The sequence below is a fragment of the Cervus canadensis genome, chromosome X (genome assembly GCF_019320065.1).
Source record: "Cervus canadensis isolate Bull #8, Minnesota chromosome X, ASM1932006v1, whole genome shotgun sequence".
In the NCBI taxonomy this organism is placed as follows: Eukaryota; Metazoa; Chordata; class Mammalia; order Artiodactyla; family Cervidae; genus Cervus; species Cervus canadensis.
The window spans coordinates 63,162,482-63,182,042 of NC_057419.1; the positions used below are offsets into that span (position 1 = coordinate 63,162,482).

At 40.2% G+C, this 19,561-nt stretch overlaps 1 protein-coding gene across 2 annotated transcripts in view; it reads left to right on the top strand.

Annotated features, from left to right (window-relative positions):
• Nucleotides 1-19,561, top strand: part of PRRG1 (proline rich and Gla domain 1) — a 160,245-nt gene that overhangs the window by 61,127 nt on the left and 79,557 nt on the right. For both annotated transcript variants that reach the window (XM_043458378.1, XM_043458379.1), the window contains exon 2: nucleotides 6,530-6,582. In XM_043458378.1, coding sequence (XP_043314313.1) covers nucleotides 6,530-6,582 — 53 coding nt within the window. The remainder of the gene's footprint in view (nucleotides 1-6,529; nucleotides 6,583-19,561) is intronic.

A 19,561-nucleotide genomic window follows, 5' to 3' on the forward strand; every position in this document is an offset into this window, starting at 1 on the left:
GCATACATAAGATTTTGTGAGTGATCTGCTGCTTTAAGTAAAAGGTGGGGTGAGGAGAAATCATTAGATGGTTTCTCAAGTTCCTTTTGGCTCCAAAATACTCTGAGAATCAACCCCCTTGACTTCTTTCTGGATTCACTTTGTTACTTTTGTTCCGTACAATCAATGCCTTGTTAGATAGTAATGAAATTTCAGAGCTGCAAGAGGTTTTAGCAGTTATCTTCTCTGGGTTCCCAAACTGAGCTCACAAGAATAGAACTCCTAAGAAATACTGATTGCTTATGAAAAGGATTGTATAGCCAAATACATGGAGAGCGTATACTTTTGTCACATTGCTTATTAGCATTTTTAAGGCTCTGAAAAGTTTTATAATAAAGAAACCCATTTAACCTTAAGATAGCATTTCTTCCATTTATTTGATCAGAGCCTTGTTTTTGAATAATGCACCTTTTAACATTCTGTGTACATCAACTTGGGAAACATTCATCTAGTTCTGCCCCTTCCTTTTGCAAGGAACTTGAGATAGAAATAATTTTCCAGTGTTGTACAACCTAGTTATCAGGTTTCAGTCACATATTTATTCCCTGAGTGTCCCTATTTCATATAGACTTAATTTCTTTCTTTCCCAGCTTTATTTGAGATATAATTGATATATAACATTGTATAAGTTAAAGTTGTGCAATGTGATGATTTGATTCATAAATATATTGTGAAGTGATAGCCACAATAAAGGTTAGTTAGCTGATCTGTCACCTCACATAGTTAGAATTTTTTGTGTGATGTGTTGAGAACTTTTAAGGTCTACTTGCTTAGCATTTTTCAAATATACAGTAAGTATTGATAACTGTAGTCATCATACTATATATTACATCCCCAGAAATTACTCATCTTGAAATTGGAAGTTTGTACCTTTTGACCATCTTCACCCATTCTTACCACCACCCCTGCCCCCATCCCTTGCCAGCACCATTCTACTCTCTATTTTTATAAGTTTTTTTTTTTCAGATTCTACATAGAAGTGAGATTATACAGTATTTGTTTTTTGGGGTCTGCCTTATTTCACTTAGCCTAATGCTCTCAAAGATTCGTCTATGTTGTCACAGATGTTAGAATTCCCTTTCCTATGACTAACAATATTCCTGTGTGCGTGCTTGCATGTGCATTTCTTTATCTCTTCACCTGTTGGTAGACATTTAGGTATTTCCATGTCTCAACTATTATAAATGATGCTGCAGTGAACATGGTGGTGCAGAAGTATACCCCAAAGAGGAATTGCTGGATCACATGTTATTTCTGTTTTTTATTTTCTTGAGGAACTTCCATACTCCTTTCTTCAGTGGTTATAGGAGGTTAAATTTGCATTAGCAGTGTCTAAGGGTTCCCTTTTGTCCATATTCTCACTAGCATTTGTTATCTTTCATCTTTCTGTAAGTAGACATAGTAACAGGTGTGAGGTGTGATGTTCCATTGTATTTTTGTAATGTATTTTTAACTGGAGGATAATTGCTTTACAATTTTGTGTTGACTTCTGCTATACAACAACGTGAATCATCCATAAGTATACATATGTCCCCTCCCTCTTGAATCAACTCCCCCACCCCTCATTGTGGTTTGATTTGCATTTCTCTCAGGATTAGTGATGTTGAACACCTTTTCATGTACCTGTATTTTCTTTTGAAATATGTTTATTTAGATCCATTGCCCATTTTAAACTTTGTTTGTTTTCTGCTGTTGAGTTGTGTAAGTTCATTGTATATTTTGAATATTAACCCTTTATTGGATATGTGGTTTGCAAATAAACTCTCCCGTTCCTTTGGTTGCATTTTCATTTTGTTGATCATTTCTTTTCTCTACAGAAGCTTCTTAGATTGATGTAGTCTTATTAATTTGTGCTTTTTTTGCCTGTTTTTTCCCCTTTGTTTTCTTCTAGGACTTTTTATGAGTTCAAGTTTTACGTTTAAGCCTTTAGTTCATTTAAAGTTCATTTTTGTCCATGGTGTAAGGGAGGAGGTCCATTTTCAGTTTTTTTTTTTTTTTTTATGTGAGTATCTAGTTTTTCCAGAATCATTTGTTAGACTTTTTTTTTCCCCATCGAGTGTTTTTGGCTCCCTTGTCAAATATTAGTTGACTTTATCTGCTTGGATTTATTTCTGGACTCAGGATTCTGTTTTTTTGGTCTATTCGTCGTTTTTTTTTTTTTTTTTTTTTTTTTTTTTTTTTTTTTTTTTTTTTTTTTTTTTTTTTTTTTTTTTTTTTGGGCTAGTACTTCTAGGTTGTTTAATTTGTTGGTGGTAATTGTTCATAGTAGTCTCATGATCCTTTGTATTTATTTGGATCTTCACTTTTTTATTGGTCTAGCTAAAAATTTGTCAGTTTTGTTCTTTTCAATGAACCAACTTTTAGTTTTGTTAATCTTTTCTGTTGCTTCCCTATTCTTTATTGTATTTATTTCTGCTCTTATATTTAGTATTGAATTCCTCTACTAATTCTGGGCTAGTTTCTTCTTTTACTAATGTCTTTACGGCTAAAGTTCGGTTGTTCTTTTGAGATCTTTCTTTTCTTTTATAAATTTACCACTATGAACTTTTTAGAACTACTTTTGTTGCATCTGATGGGTTTTCCTGTATTGTATTTCAGTTTTTGTATGTCTCAAGATTTGTTTTATTTACCTTTTGATTTCTCTTCTTTGGTCCATTGGTTGGTCAGGAAGATGTTTAATTTCCATGTACTTGAAATTTTTCTTGCTTTCCTCTAGTTATTGATTACTAACTTCATAACATTGTGTTTATAAAAGATGCTTTATATAATTTCTGCCTTCTTGAATTTGTTGAAACTTATTTTTTGGCCTACCATATGATCAATCCTAGAAAAAGTTTCTCTATTCTTGAGAAAAATGTGTATTCTGCTGGTATTGGATGGAATGCTCTCTCTGTCTGTCTGTCTGATCTGTTTAGTCTGTAGTGTAGTTAAAACCCACTGTTTCCTGACTGATTCTCTATTTGGATGATATATCCATTGTTGAGAGTGGGATATTAAAGTCAGCACGTGTTACTGTATTGCTGTTTGTTTCTCATTTTATTTGTAGTAGTACTTGCTTTATATATTTAAGTGCATCCAACATTGGGTGCATAAACATTTACAGTTGTTATATCTTCATGATGAAATTGACTCCTTTTTCTTTATATAATGGCCTTCTTTGTCTCTTATGACCATATTTAGCTTAAAGTCTACCTTGTCTGATCTAAGTATAGTTATCCCTGCTTTCTTTTGGTTTCTACTTGCTTGGAATATCTATTTCCATCCCTTCACCTCATCCTATATGTGTCCTTAAAAGTAAAGTGAGTCTCTTTTAGACAGCATATCATTGAAATCTTGTATTTTATCCACTCAGCCATGCTGTTTTTGATTGGAGAATTTAACCCATTTACATTTAAAGTAATTATTGCTAGATGTTACCATTTTATTCTATTGAATTCTTCAGTTATTGTATTCCTCAGCTCTAAGATTTCTTTTTTTCTGAAAGAGACTCACAGACTTAGAGAATGAACTTATGGTTGTTGGGGGGAAGGAAAAGAGGAAGGGATAGTTAAGGAGTTTGGGATGGACATGCACACATTACTAGATTTAAAATGGATAACCAACCAGGACCTACTGTATAGCATATGGAACTCTGCTCAATGTTATGTGGCAGCCTGGATTGGAGGGGAGTTTGTGGAAGAATGGATACATGTGTATGTATGGCTGTGTCCCTTTGCTGTTCATTGAAACTATCACAACATTGTTTGTTAATCGGCTATGCTCCAATACAAAATAAACAGTTAAAAAAAAAAAAAGAACAGTGGACACTTCCATCAACCCCCAAAAGATTCTGATTTTTTTTATGGTTTCTGTTTACTTCTTGAACTTTTTGTTTTGTTCATGTACTGTTTTCCTGATTTTCTTTAGTTGTCAGTGTGTTCTTGTAGTTCACTGAAAGTTCTTTAAGAGGATTTTTCTGAATTCTTTTTCAGACAGCTTATAGACCTCTGTTTCATTAGGGTCAGTTGTTGTAACTTTTAGTTTCTTTTGGTGATGTCATGTTTACCTGTTTGTTTCATGATTCCTTGCATTGGTGTCTGTGTATATGTTTAAGCAGTCTCCTCCTCCAGACTTTACAGGTTCACTTCTGTAGAGAAAGACCTTCACCACTCATGATAGCTTGCAGCTGCTGGACCAGTTAGCTGGTACCTTCCACAGTCAGCAGGGCTTGTACTTGGAGTCTCATTGAGTGAGGCCATGCTCTGAGTTTGTGGGAAATGCCACTGACTGGGCTCCACTGTTGGGTAGGCCTATTGGCTGGGCTCCATGTTCAAGCAGAACTACTAGGTGACCATCTCCCTGTTTGGGTGGGGCTACTGGTTTTGCTCAGCAGTGAAATGGGACCACTAGCCGAGTTCTGATATCACCTCCAGTTGGGTAAAGTCCCAGACTGTTTGTTGGTAGGGTGGTGCCACGGGTTCAAGTCCTTGATTGAGCAGGACTATGGGTTGGTTCAGCAGTCACGCATTGTTGTATGGGATCTCAGACCGCACTCCACAACCCAGTGGTATTGCTGGCTGGATTTTATGTTTAAGCAGGGCCCTGGGCAGGACAGTGTTTTCACATGGCTTCAAGTTGTGTTTCAGGATTAGGTGGGGCCACAGACACTGCCATGAAGTTGAACAAGGCTGCATGCTGCTGAGCTTCCTTGTTGGATGGGACCACAGGCTACCCTTCTTCACTGGGCAAGATTACTGGCTGGGCTTCCTGCATGGGCAAGACCACAGGCTGTTTCCAGCAAGTGGGCAGCGCCATAGGCTGAGCTCCTCTGCTTATCAGGGTTGAAAGGCTCCATGGAGCTCCATGGCTGAGTTGGGAGTGTAGGCTCCGCTCTGCCTCTCTAGCAGTCACATAGGCTGGGTTCTGTTGCCCAGGGTCACTGTTCCAGCTCCCTGGTTTTGTGGGGTCAGTGGTTATGCTCAGCAATTGGGCAGCACTACTAACTTGGCTGTCTGACTGATCGGGGCTGTAAGATGAGTTCATGGCTACTCTGGTTCCCCAGCCAGGCTTCCTGGAAGGAGAAACCAGAGGCTATGCTCAGCACTTCAGCAGGGCTAGGCATTTGCTTGCCTTCATGGGCTGGATGGTAGAAGAGGCTCCAGTGGTTGTAGATCCAGATCAAGTAGAACTACCACCTGAGCTCTCTACTCAGAAGGGGCCATCTGCTTATCTCTGCAAATGGCCAGATCTGCTGGCCAGGATCTTTGCTAAGGCATGGATGTAAGCAGAAATGCCATTTGCCAAGGCCTGAGCACTCTTTTCTTTGAGCCCCGCCCCCTTCTCCATCTCTTTCCAATTCCCAGTAATCAAGCAGCAGATTGCTCCAGTGATCTCCATAAGGCAAGACCTGAGTGGGCCTCCGGGGAAGTGTCCTATATGGTAAGGGAGCTGGATGCCCACCTTTAGCTCTCTTTTCCCAGTGTGGAATCCATATTCCTCTCCTCCCCCCAGGGATGAGGGTGATGTGGTCAGGGTGGATCCAGTCCGCTCACCCTTCTCATGTGGTCCTGCTCACTCTCTGTTGTCCAGCAGGGTGCTTGAGCCTAGCATCTTCACAATGGGCATATGCACATTTTCTGTGCATAGTTGCTAGTGGGTCTTCTTGTGAGGGGAAATGAAATTGGGAATGATCTATGTGGCCAGGTTGATGACATTACACTCCTCTATATGTTTGACTTAAGCAGGTTATATATTCCTTAACATGGTGATAAATTAGAATTGTGCCTCTCTGGTGCTTAGCTCCATATTGGGAATGTGACACGTGAACAGTAAATGTGTGGTAGTTTTGTGATTAAACCCTGTAAGAAAATGAAGCCATTGTGGTATACATTAGCTTCTGTGTGTGTATTTTCCTAAAGAAACAGAATCACTGCTCCTCCATACATACCTGCATTTGAAGTATGTATTTTTCTCCTCCGAAGTTTCTATTGTCAGTAGCTTATAGTTATTATTGATTCATGCTGTTTACTGGTAGTAACTCTGTGGGCTGCTTTGCCGGAGGGATAATTTGATTAGAGGTACTGCTGTTTGGCACCATTCAGGAAAATGTTACACTCTAAAGGGTATTGGATTTGTCACAGAGTGACACTGAAGAGAAACCAGGGATAGGCAGGCTAATAACATGCTAGCCTTGTTATTAAAATTGAGCCTTTTGGCATTTTTGTCCACCTTTTTTTGTTGATGTCACTTCTTTCCTATGAGAGAAGCATGTGACCAATTTGATGACTTTTATTTGGCAAGGGCAGAAACTAATGCCAGATAAACAAGGTCATAGCCAACTGATATGGAGCCCATGTGTTCCAGAATACTGTGTTTCCATCTTCTGAGGTTAGATACCAGCTTTATTTATATAAGGGGGCAAGATTGGAAAGCACTGAAATCAGATGTTCATGTTGACAACATCAGTTTTAATGGAACTTGAATCTGACTCTGTGTGTGCTGTGTTTTGCAGAGGGACTCATCATCCAAGGATCTACCAGAGACCACAGGAAAACATGGGGAGAAGTAAGTCTCTCTTCACTTTTAAATAATTTAGATTCTCTCTACATTAATCCACTATATACAGGAAATTAGATTTGCAACTCAGTTTTTTTTTCCTTTGTGGACAATTAAATTATGTTTCTGGTTAGTGTTAGAAAGGTTTTGTCTGAAGCAGTGCTGTGCAGAGACAGGTTGCTCACTGGAAATGGTCTCCCCCGCCCCGCACTGCCCACCCCCCGCTCCCCGCACCGCTCTTTTCTGAACATCTCTTAGTACAGGGAGCGAAGGCTCAAACTTGATATTATATAAACCTGCCCTGATCTCAGCTTCTTTACAACTCTTAGCAGAGTTACCCATATGCTGCTAATGGTTTCTAAGGCCTTACTGATAATAACATGAACAAAAATATGATTGTACTATGCAACTAATGATAGTAGGAAAAACATCACCTTTGAGGTTGACTTAAATGGCTTTGGTTGCCTGTAAAGTGTTAAATACTGGAATTAAGACCCATTAAATGAATTCTTTTTGTCCATTTTTCATTTCTCATAAGGCTGTTATATGGACAGTTGACAACAGACAAATTTAAGATTATTTCTTTGTTAACCAGCCACTGCAGTGACTTGATGATTAATTCTAATCAACATAGGTCATGAAATCTGATGTTATAAAGGACCTCAAAGGCAGAGTTGGTGTTGGGTAGTATAATGAGAAGACTACTTGACAGAGAGTCAAGAGTCCTGAATTCAAGTTCTACCTCTACAGTTTTGATCAAATCCTGTCATTGCTCTAAACTTGTTTGTTCATCTCTGTTCAGTTCAGTTCAGTTGCTCAGTCGTACCCAACTCTGTGACTCCATGAACTGCCGCACACCAGGCTTCCCTGTCCATCACCAACTCCCAGAGCTTAGTCAAACTCATGCCCATCGAGTTGGTGATGCCATCCAACCATCTCATCCTCTGCTGTCCCCTTCTCTTCCCGCCTTCAATCTTTCCCAGCATCAGGATCTTTTCCAATGAGTCAGTTCTTCACATCAGGTGGCCAAAGTATTGGTGTTTCAACTTCAGCATCAGTCCTTCTGATGAATATTCAGGACTGATTTCCTTTAGGATAGACTGGTTGGATCTCCTTGAAGTCCAAGGGACCCCGAAGAGTCTTCTCCAACACCACACTTCAAAAGCATCAATTTTTCGGCACTCAGCTTTCTTTATAGTCCAACTCTCACATCCATACATGACTACAGGAAAAACCATAGCTTTGACTAGACGGACCTTGGTTGGCAAAGTAATGTCTCTGCTTTTTAGTATGGTGTCTAGGTTGGTCATAGCTTTTCTTCCAAGGAGGAAGCGTCTTTTCATTTCATAGCTGCAGTCTCCATCTGCAGTGATTTTGGAGCCCAAAAAAATAAAGTCTGACATTGTTTCTACTGTCTCCCCATCTATTTCCCATGAGGTGATGGGACCAGATGCCATGATCTTAGTTTCCTGAATGTTAAGCTTTAAGCCAACTTTTTCACTCTCCTCTTTCACTTTCATCAAGAGGCTTTTTAGTTCCTCTTCACTTTCTGCCATAAGGGTGGTGTCATATGCATATCTGAGGTTATTGATATTTCTCCCGGAAATCTTGATTCCAGCTTGTGCTTCTTCCAGCCCAGCGTTTCTCACGATGTACTCTGCATATAAGTTAAATAAGCAGGGTGACAATATACAGCCTTGACATACTCCTTTTCCTATTTGGAACCAGTCTGTTGTTCCATGTTCAGTTGTAACTGTTGCTTCCTGACCTGCATACCGGATTTTCAAGAGGCAGGTCAGGTGGTCTGGTATTCCCATCTCCTTCAGAATTTTCCACAGTTTATTGTGATTCACACAGTCGAAGGCTTTGGCGTAGTCAATAAAGCAGAAATAGGTGTTTTTCTGGAACTCTCTTGCTTTTTCGATGATCCAGCGGATATTGGCAATTTGATCTCTGGTTCCTCTGCCTTTTCTAAAACCAGCTTGAACATCTGGAAGTTCTCGGTTCACGTATTGCTGAAGCCTGGCTTGGAGAATTTCGAGCATTACTTTACTAGCATGTGAGATGAGCGCAATTGTGTACTAGTTTGAGCATTCTTTGGGATTGCCTTTCTTAGGGATTGGAATGAAAACGGACCTTTTCCAGTCCTGTGGCCACTGCTGAGTTTTCCAAATTTGCTGGCATACTGAATGCAGCACTTTCACAGCATCATCTTTCAGGATTTGAAATAGCTCAGCTGGAATTCCATCACATCCACTAGCTTTGTTCGTAAGGAGACAGTAGTTAAGACCATCCCCAAGAAAAAGAAATGCAAAAAGGCAAAATGGTTGTCTGAGGAGGCCTTAGAAATAGCTGAGAAAAGAAGAGAAGCTAAAAGCAAAGGAGAAAAAGAAAGATATATCCATCTGAATGCAGAGTTCCAAAGAATAGAAAGGAAAGATAAAAACACATTCATCAGTGATCAGTGCAAAGAAATAGACGAAAACAATAGAATGGGAAAGACTAGGGATTTCTCCAAGAAAATCAGAGATACCAAGGGAACATTTCATGCAAAGATGGGCACAATAAAGGACAGAAATGGTATGGACCTAACAGAAGCTGAAGATATTAAGAAGAGGTGGCAGGAATACACAGAAGAACTATACAAAAAACATCTTAATGACTCAGATAACCACAGTGGTGTGATCACTCACCTAGAGCCAGACATCCTGGGATGTGAAGTCAAGTGGGCCTTAGGAAGCATCACTACAAACAAAGCTAGTGGAGGTGATGGAATTGCATTTGAGCTATTTCAAATCCTAAAAGGTGATGCTGTGAAAATGCTGCACTCAATGTGCCAGCAAATTTGGAAAACGTAGCAGTGGCCACAGGACTGGAAGAGGTCAGTTTTCATTCCAATCCCAATGAAGGGCAATGCCAAACAATGTTTAAACTACCGCACCATTGCACTCATCTCACACGCTAGCAAAGTAATGCTCAAAATGCTCCAAGCCAGGCTTCAACAGTATGTGAACCGTGAACTTCCACATGTGCAAGCTGGATTTAGAAAAGGCAGAGGAACCAGAGAACAAATTGCCAACATCTGGTGGATCATCAAAAAAGCAAGAGAGTTCCAGAAAAACATCTACTTCGGCTTTATTGACTATGCCAAAGCCTTTGACTGTTTATCTCTGTGGTGGGATTAATAACATAGCACACTGTTAGCTTCAGAAGGTTGTGGCTGGCATAATGTGAGAATATATATGAAAGCATGTTGAAAACCCTAATGTATAATGGAAGAATGCAGAGATATCTGCTCATTACTGTCTTTGTTGAAGACGTAGATCTCCATTGGTTCCGTCTTTCAGTAGTTAAAATGAAGTTATTTGATCAGATGTGTAGGCAGGAAGACTGGGACTGGGGTGTGCTAGAGATAGAGTGCTTCCTTATGTTTGTGTTCTGGGCATCTTTCTCACCCCATACCAGGCTGGGCCCTGGTAGGCAAGCCCAAGGGTTAGAGATGGAAAATATCTTCCTGAACCGTGATGAGTCAGTTTTTGTGTGTTTTCTCCAGCACTCCTTCAGGGATTCTGGTTCTGTCCCCACCTTCACAAAAGATACCTATCTCTGATAGTTTTGAAATTTTTAAAACCTGAATACATTTTTTTAAAATGGTCAACGTTCTAGAACTAATCTATGCCAGGTCCTAACTCCAGCATCAACTATCAACAGAGCCTTTGAGAGTAACTGGAATCATGGTTTGATTTTCACTTTCTCTCAAGTTTCAAGTGGATTTGGAGAATGCTGTGATTCTTGGTTTTCATCATGGCCCTGTAGCGAAGAGAGCCGCACTGAGATAGGGCAACATATTTCTCCTCGTTTCCCTTCTTCCTTTTTAGAACAGTCATCAAATCATTATCAGTAAGTGCTTGCTTTAAAAGATGCCTCAGCAAATGTCTGTTTAAATGGTCAGGCAGTTAATAGAGTTCTTGCTAAAGGATAGGGCTTGTTCATGTAATCTGCAAAGATGGGGAGGTTTCCACCCGGAGATGAGATAAGAGAAGCACTTCCAAAAACACTACTTTTACAAACACATGGCAGCTTGTAATAGCAGCATTTTGACTGTTTGTGTGAGCACTCTGAAAACATCCTTAACATCCTGAATCACAAAGAATCTATCCTTGACACTCTAAGCTTTAGTTTGTCTGATTATACTTGTTAATTGCTGACTCTGTTAGTGAAGAAAAAAAAAAAGATGCCACTGTGTGCTTTTTTTTTTTTTCTGGCCGTGTACAATGAAGTTTTTACTGGCTTTGGCAAAGGTTCTCACAAACATAGCTCAATGTGTCATACAAAGGGACAGCAGAGGAAAATATCAAAAAGACATGTCATTGGCCTCATTAATTAAGGAGCCACGAAAACAAAGAACACAGCTGGGAAACCATACAGTATAGATGAAAAATTACATTGAGGTCAACTTCTTTTAGTATTCTTTGATGTTGGATGAAGAAATTATTTATAGATGTGTTAGAGGAATCCTTCTTTTGCTTATATGATATAGAAAAATTCATAGTCTTACAAATGGTGGAGGGGATGAGAACAGGCTTGTGTGAATCATTTCTCAGTAGATCATCATCAGTGTCCATTGTATGTGGCATTGAAATTCCATTTACCATATAGAGATTTAGTATTTAAGTAGGGTTTAGTTTTTACAATTCTTATGAATATATAATTATTTTGGTATTAACAAGTATCTGTAGAGTTCATAACTCATAGCTATTTCTCCATTATCTTACTTGAGTTGTAAGAGAACCCTGTAGTATAAATATGGATTATTATCTTCATTTTATGTACTAGAAAACATAGAGTCATGAGACAAAGTCTTATCTAAAGTCTACAATTTATAAGTGAAGAGTCAGAAGGCAAACCTAGGTCTCCTTATGTCATAGGCAGTTTTCATTTTCTTCCAATAAACTGTATTCTGAGCACCCTAGTCATCAGCTGTGTTTAAAGTTGATTAAAAACTTAGGAACTATCTTATGGTGTGAAAGAAAATATTTTCCTAAAACTATGTTCTCACAGTATGGTGTGGGGGTGGGAAGAGAGGAAAAGAGAAATGGCTCAGTGTTCATCCTCATTTATGGTAACAGCTAAAACATCTGTGTCACATAGTGGAGTGCCTCAAATATCAAAATCCTCTGAGCAAGAGTGGTCCTTGGCTGTGGGAACTCAAAGGCAGCAGCCCTGATTGGCAATCACCAAGTGAAAGTAACAAGAAATTCAACTCAGAAGCTTGCTGGACACAACACACAGTGGGAAGTCCCCAAAGAAAGGGGCCCAAGACACCCCTTCCGTGGTGAAAGTCACCCTTCTTGATGGACAGGTTTTATCTCTGTGGTTTTTCATAACACAGAGAATACAATACACTATGGAACACCAGAACAGTATGTAGTCAACAAGGAAAGATGCTGTTACAAAAAAAAGGAACAGCATGTATACATTAAATTATGTGTAAGATTTTAGTAGAGAATTAATGTTTTCACAAAGAAAATATGAGAATTTTTACAAAGGTGCATGTTTAGGCTTACCAGATATTATGTACCAGAAGTATCTGTAGTCATCTTCAGATAGACGGTAAAACTTTATCCTACCTTTTCATCCTCTCCTCCCTCCCCCACCCCCCACCGCTGAATAACTGGAACATTCATGATAAAATGACAAAGGTTTCAGTACTCCACAAAGCAATTTCTTGGGAGTTTTCTTGCTAAAAAATTTGAGGGTTGTTTTTGTTACAGTGTTTGGGTAGAATTTGATTTTTAGTCATACCTACTTTCCATCAGATTTTTTTCTATGTCGGAACACACTTCTCTTACTGCTTAAGTACTATAGCAGCAATTTATGGTATTTATTACTCTAATAGACAGTTATGATGGCTAATTTCACATCTTTACCATAATAACAAAGCATGTGAAAGAAATTCATCTTGCCTTCCCAATAATAGTAAACTACAAGATGTTCCTACTCCTCTTTTACAAAATAAGAATAATATTTACCCATGAATCTTCAAACAGCTTTATTTTGCTTTGTTGTATAGAAAACAATGTCTGGAATTGCTGAATGATAACAGATACACAGGTTATATTTTTAGAGAATAATTAACATAAAATGCTTGATTCCAACTCAAGCTGGAATCAAGATTGTTGGGAGAAATACCAGTAACCTCAGATATGCAGATGACACCACCCTTATGGCAGAAAGCAAAGAGGAACTAGAGAGCCTCTTAATGAAAGTGAAAGAAGAGAGTGAAAAAGTTGGCTTAAAACTCAACATTCAGAAAATGAAGATCATGGCATCCGGTCCCAACACTTCATGGCAAATAGATGGGGAAACAATGGAAACAGTGACAGACTTTATTTTTTTGGGCTTCAAAATCACTGCAGATGGTGACTGCAGCTATGAAATGAAAAGACGCCTTCCTCCTTGGAAGAAAAGCTATGACCAACCTAGACAGCATAATCAAAAGCAGAGATGTTACTTTGTCAACCAAGGTCCATCTAGTCAAAGCTATAGTTTTTCCAGTAGTCATGTATGGATGTGAGAATTGGACTATAAAGAAAGCTGAGTGCTAAAGAATTGATGATTTTTTAAGTGTGGTGTTGGAGAAGACTCTTGAGAGAGTCCCTTGGACCGCAAGGAGGTCCAACCAGTCCATCCTAAAGGAGATCAGTCCTGGGTGTTCATTGGAAGGTCTGATGCTGAAGCTGAATCGCCAATACCTTGGCCACCTGATGTGAAGAACTGACTCATTGGAAAAGATCCTGATGCTGGGAAAGATTGAAGGCAGGAGGAGAAGGGGATGACAGAAAATGAGATGGTTAGATGGTATCACCGACTCGATGGACATGAGTTTGAGTGAGCTCCAGGAGTTGGTGATGGACAGGGAGGCCTGGCGTGCTGCAGTCCATGGGGTTGCAAAGAGTTGGACATGACTGAGTGACTGAACTGAACTAACATAAAAATGTAAAGATGCCTCAGCACATTTTCTGTTTTTCCTCTTTTGGTATTTAGTCTTTGGAGATAGGTTTTATCTAGCTTAGAAGGAAACCCTAGGCCTATAAATTCTTAATCCACAAAGTCAGTTTCCATCTTCATTTTCCATACTTAATAGTAACATGCCTTTGATGTCCTAGGATCCATGAACATATGGTTGTGCTGTAGAGAAACAGTGACAGTGCTACCAGTTACAGCCTTTTGTTTATTATTATTAAACCATGGAGTTCTCAAGGCAAGAATACGGAAATGGTTTGCCATTCCCTTCTCCAGTGGACCACGTTTTGTCAGAACTCTCCACCATGACCCGTCCGTCTTGGGTGGCCCTACATGGCATGGCTCATAGTTTCACTGAGTTAGAGAAGGCTGTGGTCCATGTGATCAGTTTGGTTAGTTTTCTGTGATTGTGGTTTTCATTCTGTCTGCCCTCTAATGAATAAAGATAAGAGGCTTATGGAAGATTCCTGATGGGAGAGACTGACTCTCGCAGAATTGATGCTTTTGAATTGTGATGTTGGAGAAGACCCTTGAGAGTCCCTTGGACTGCAAGGAGATCAAACCAGTCCATCCTAAAGGAAGTCAGCCCTGAATATTCATTGGAAGGACTGACGCTGCAATGCCAATACTTTGGCCACCTGATGCAAAAAGAACTGACTCATTTGAAAAGACCCTGATGCTGGGAAAGATTGAAGGCAGGAATAGAAAGGGACGACAGAGGATGAGATGGTTGGTTGACATCGCTGACTCGATGGACATGAGTTTGAGCAAGCTCCAGGAGTTGGTGATGGACAGGGAAGCCTGGCGTGCTGCAGTCCATGGGGGTCACAAGGAATCAGACATGACTGAGTGACTGAACTGGACTGAAGTGATTAAACCATAGCAGCATCATTCCCTTGGCTCCTTTACTTCAAAGAACCCAAACATATCCCCTCCACTTACCAAGACTTAATGGAAGGAAAGATGGTTCATAGCTACTAGAGTAAATTTGTAAGTTCTTTGAGTCATTGCTGAACTAGTGCTCAGTTGAGGTCAGTCCTAAGCTTTAATTCAAGCCATACAGCTCCATATTTTCAAACAGGGAATGCGTGTTCAAACTGACAAGGCTTGTAAAGTGACTGTTTAATAATGTACTGCCTAATTTTATTTGACAGGTCCCAGGTTTATAGTTCAAGTGAAGGCACACATTCAAAGACAATTATTTCATTTTCTGGCCTATATTAAATCTGAGAGTCTCGCTATTATGGTAGCATATTCATGCCTGTGCAGTCCAGATGATGTCACCAATTTATTATAAATCCTTATCTAGCTTCATAATTTTGCAACAGTAAAACAAATCTACTTGGAGCTGGCAACAGCCATTATTTTTTTTCCTGGCAAGATTTTCCTATTAGAAAAAAAAAATGAGCTTACTATGTGAGGTTCAGGCTGCCTTAAAAAAAAAACAAACCTCATTATAGTGCTTGATGCTTTTTGTCTTTGATACACTCCTCTCTGCCTTTTACCTATTGAAGAAGAGAATAACTTTGGTACATAAATTTACAATGGCTTCTTAACCCTAGCACTGTTGACATTTTAAAAATTTGAGGCAAAATACATAATATAGGCGAAACAATTCACATAACATAGAATTGACTCTTTTAAAAAAAATAGTTTTAGTTATTTTAGTTATCTAGTTTTGGCTGTCCTAAGTCTTTGCTGCTGTGTGGGCTTTTCTCTAGTTGCAGTGAACAGGAGCTACTCTCTAGTTGTGGTCAGCAGGCTTCTCATTGTGGAGCTGCTCTTGTGGAGTATGGGCTCCAGGATGCATGGGCATCAGTAGTTGCAACTCCTGGCCTCTAGAACACTGGCTCAGTAATTATTGTGGCACACAGGCTTAGTTGCTCTGTGGCATGTGGGATCTTCCCTAATCAGGGATTGAACCCACGTCTCCCGAATTGGCATGTGGATTCTTTACCACTGAGCAACCAGGGAAGCCCAGAATTGACCATTTTAAACTGTTCAATTTAGTGGCATTTAGTACATGCACAATATTGTATAACTCTAGTACCAAAACATTTCCATCACCTCCAAGGGAGACCTTCTCTACCCAGTAAACAGTCAGTCTCTATTTTGCACTCTCCCAGGCTCTGGCAACCTGTTAGCTGATTTCTAGCTCTATGGATTTTTATCTATCATGGATATTTCATATAAATGGAATAATATAATATGTGCCCTTTGGTGTCTGGCTTTTTTCACTTGGCATAATGTTTTTTTAGAGTTATCCATGTTGTATTAGTACCATATTCTTTTTTTATGGCTGAATAATATCCCAGTGTATGACTGTATTACAATTTGATGAGTCATTCATCAGTTGGTGGACATTTGGGTTGTTGCCACCCTTTGGCTAATTGGAAACAGGGCTCCTGTGAACCTTGATGTACAAGTTTTCGTTTGAGTATCTGTTCTCAATTCTTTGGGCCAGATTTGTAGGATTAACTATTAACATTTGGGACCAGATACGTCTTTGTTGTGGAGGCTGACCTGTGCATTGGAAGATGTTCAGCAGCATCCTTGGCTTCTCCCCCACTAGTGGCACCTACTCCTCCAAGTTGTGAGAATCAAAAATGTATCCAGGGACTACCCAGGTGGTCCAGGGTTGAGAAGCCACCTTGCAGTGTAAATTTCAATCCCTAGCTGGGGAACAAAGACCCCCACATGCCACGGAGCAACTAAGCCCATGTGCCTCAACAGAAGATCTCACATGACACAAAGATGTGCCTGTGTGCTGCAACTGATACTCAGCACAGACAAATAAGTAATTTTTTTTAATTTTTAAAAAATATATCCAGACATCGCCAGATGTTCCTTGGGGTGCAACATCACCCAAGATAGAAAACCACTGATTTAGAATGAAGGATAGTGATAGTGAAAGTCACTTAGTTGTGTCCGACTCTTTGCGACTACAGTCCATGGAATTCTCCAGGCCAGAATACTGGAGTGGGTAGCCTTTCTCTTCTCCAGGGGATCTTCCCAACCCAGGGATTGAACCCAGGTCTCCTGCACTGCAGGCGGATTCTTTCCCAGCAGGGAAGCCCCGGAATAAAGGATAGGAAATCTTTAGAGATAAGCCAAACAGCACCATTGTGATTTTCATAGAAGTAATTTGAGTCTCAAGGACAGCGTTAGAGTCGGCCCTCTGTGTCTTCAGTTATCCTCAGGTTCCACAACCATGGATTCAATCCATTAAGGATCAAAAATACTGGGAAAAAGTAAAAATTTCAGAAAGTTCAAGAAAGCAAAACCTGAATTTGCTGCATGCCTCAACTGTTCACCTAGAATTTACGTTGTGTTTCCAACTATTTATGTATCATTTACATTGCACTGGGCCTTCCTGGTGGCTCAGATGGTAAAGAATCTGCCTGCAATGTAGGAGACATGGGTTTGATCCCTGGGTCAGGAAGATCCCCTGGAGAAGTTCATGGCAACCCACTCCAGTATTCTTGCTTGGAGAATCTCACGGACAGAGGAGCCTGGAGGGCTGCAGTCCTTGAAGTTGCAAAGAATTGGACACAACTGAAGGGACTGAGCATGCATGCCATTTCACATAAGGGACTTGAGCACCTGCAGAATTTGATATCCATAGGGGGGCCTGGAATCAATCCTCCACAGCTGCTGAGGGACAGATATATATGGTTGTCAACAAAAATGATCAGTAAACCAATCTATGATAGGAATAGAAAGGAATTTTGTTTGAGCCAAACTAAGGATTAAGGAAGCCAAACAAAAGAAGCTGAAGCGCCAGTATTTGGTCACCTGGCATGACCAGCCTACTCACTGGAAAAGTCCCTGATGCTGGGAAAGATAGAGGGCAGACGGAGAAGGGTATGACAGAGGATGAGATGGTTGCATGGCATGGCATCACTGATGCAACGTACATGAACTTGGGCAAACTTTGGGAGATGATGAGGGATGGGGAGGCCTGATGTGCTGCAGTCCATGGGGTTGCAAAGAGTTGGACATGACTGGGCAACTGAACAACAACAAGGACTATAGCCCAGGAGACAGTGTCTCAGATTACTCTGAGGAACTTATGCTGGAGAAGTTACACTGTAGTTTTCAGCACAGTTTTTTTTTTCCATTCAATCAAAATTTATTGAGTAGCAACTGTGTGCTCAGCACTGGGAATACAGCAGTGAACAAGATGGGTACGACATCTGCCCTCATGAGCTTACAGTCTAGCAGCCCGCCAGCCAATTAACATCTGTAATTTTTACATTACTGTTGTAGTAAGTGCTCTGAAATGGGCTTGGTGCTAAGAGAAGATTTAACAGAAAGTCTTGACCGAGATGGAGAAACCAGAAAAGTTCTCTGTGAAGAAGAAACCCTTAAGATTAGCACAGTGGGAAATGGAAAAGTGTTGCAAGCAGAGAGAACAGCCTGTGTGCCGGCTCTGAAGCAGGAAGATACTTAATAAACAGAAAGCCAGCCAGTGTGACTGGGACACAGGGAACGAAGAGGGGGTGATGCGAGGTAGAGGCTGATTTATGAAAGGTCTTTAGATTTAGGACATTCTTCCAAAAGCAGCTGGAAGCCACTGAAGAATTTGCAGGAGGAAAGTTAGATGCTGAGGTTTGTTTTTAGCAGCTCACTGTACTGTGTGTGGGGATGGTTGTTTAGTTGCTCAGTCATGCCCAACTCTTAGCGACCCCATGGACTGTAGCCCGCCAGGCTCCTCTATCCATGGGATTCTCCAGGCAAGAATACTGGAGTGGATCGCCATCTCCTTCTCCACAGCACAGTTTTGTATCTTGTCAGAACAAAAAATACCGTTTTTGTTTTTTGTCTTGACAAGAAGTCAGGGATTCATTCCTTCAAGATTTTGAAACAACAATAACAAATCACCATGTACACAGGAGTCAGTATAGCCTTGGTACCTGGGAAGGGCGTCTTGTCATTGAAGGAGCACCACCATTGGCAGCCCAGGAAGGGCGGAATTTAATGTTTATTTTTAACATAGACTTTTTTTTACCATTTATTTTTATTAGTTGGAGGCTAATTACTTTACAATATTGTAGTGGTTTTTGCCACACATTGACATGAATCAGCCATGGATTTACATGTGTTCCCCATCCCGATGCCCCCTCCCACCTCCCTCCCCATCCCATCCCTCTGGGTCTTCCCAGTGCACCAGCCCCGAGCACTTGTCTCATGCATCCAACCTCGGCTGGTGATCTGTTTCACCCTTGATAATATACATGTTTGGATGCTGTTCTTTCAAAACATTCCACCCTCGCCTTCTCCCACAGAGTCCAGAAGTCTGTTCTGTATATCTGTGTCTCTTTTTCTGTTTTGCATATAGGGTTATCATTACCATCTTTCTAAATTCCATATATATGCGTTAGTATACTGTATTGGTCTTTATCTTTCTGGCTTACTTCATTCTGTATAATGGGCTCCAGTTTCATCCATGCTAATTGAACTGATTCAAATGAATTCTTTTTAATGGCTGAGTATATTCCATTGTGTATATGTCTGACAGCTTTATCCTTATCTGCGATGGAATATAGGTTGTTCCATGTTCTGGTATGATAACAGTTTGCTATGAACATTGGGGCATGTGTCTCTTTCAGATCTGGTTTCCTTGGTGTGTTGCCCAGGATGGATGTGGGGTCATATGGCAGTTCTATTTCCAGTTTTTTAAGAGATCTCCACACTGTTTTCCATAGCGGCTGTACTGTTTGCATTCCCACCAACAGTGTAAGAGGGTTCCCTTTTCTCCACACCCTCTCCAGCATTTATTGCTTGTAGACTTTTGGATAGCAGCCATCCTGACTGGCGTGTAATGTGGTACCTCATTGTGGTTTTGATTTGCATTTCTCTGATAATGAGTGATGTTGCACATCTTTTCATGTGTTTGTCTTCTTTGGAGAAAGGTCTGTTTAGTTCTTTGGCCCATTTTTTGATTGGGTCATTTATTTTT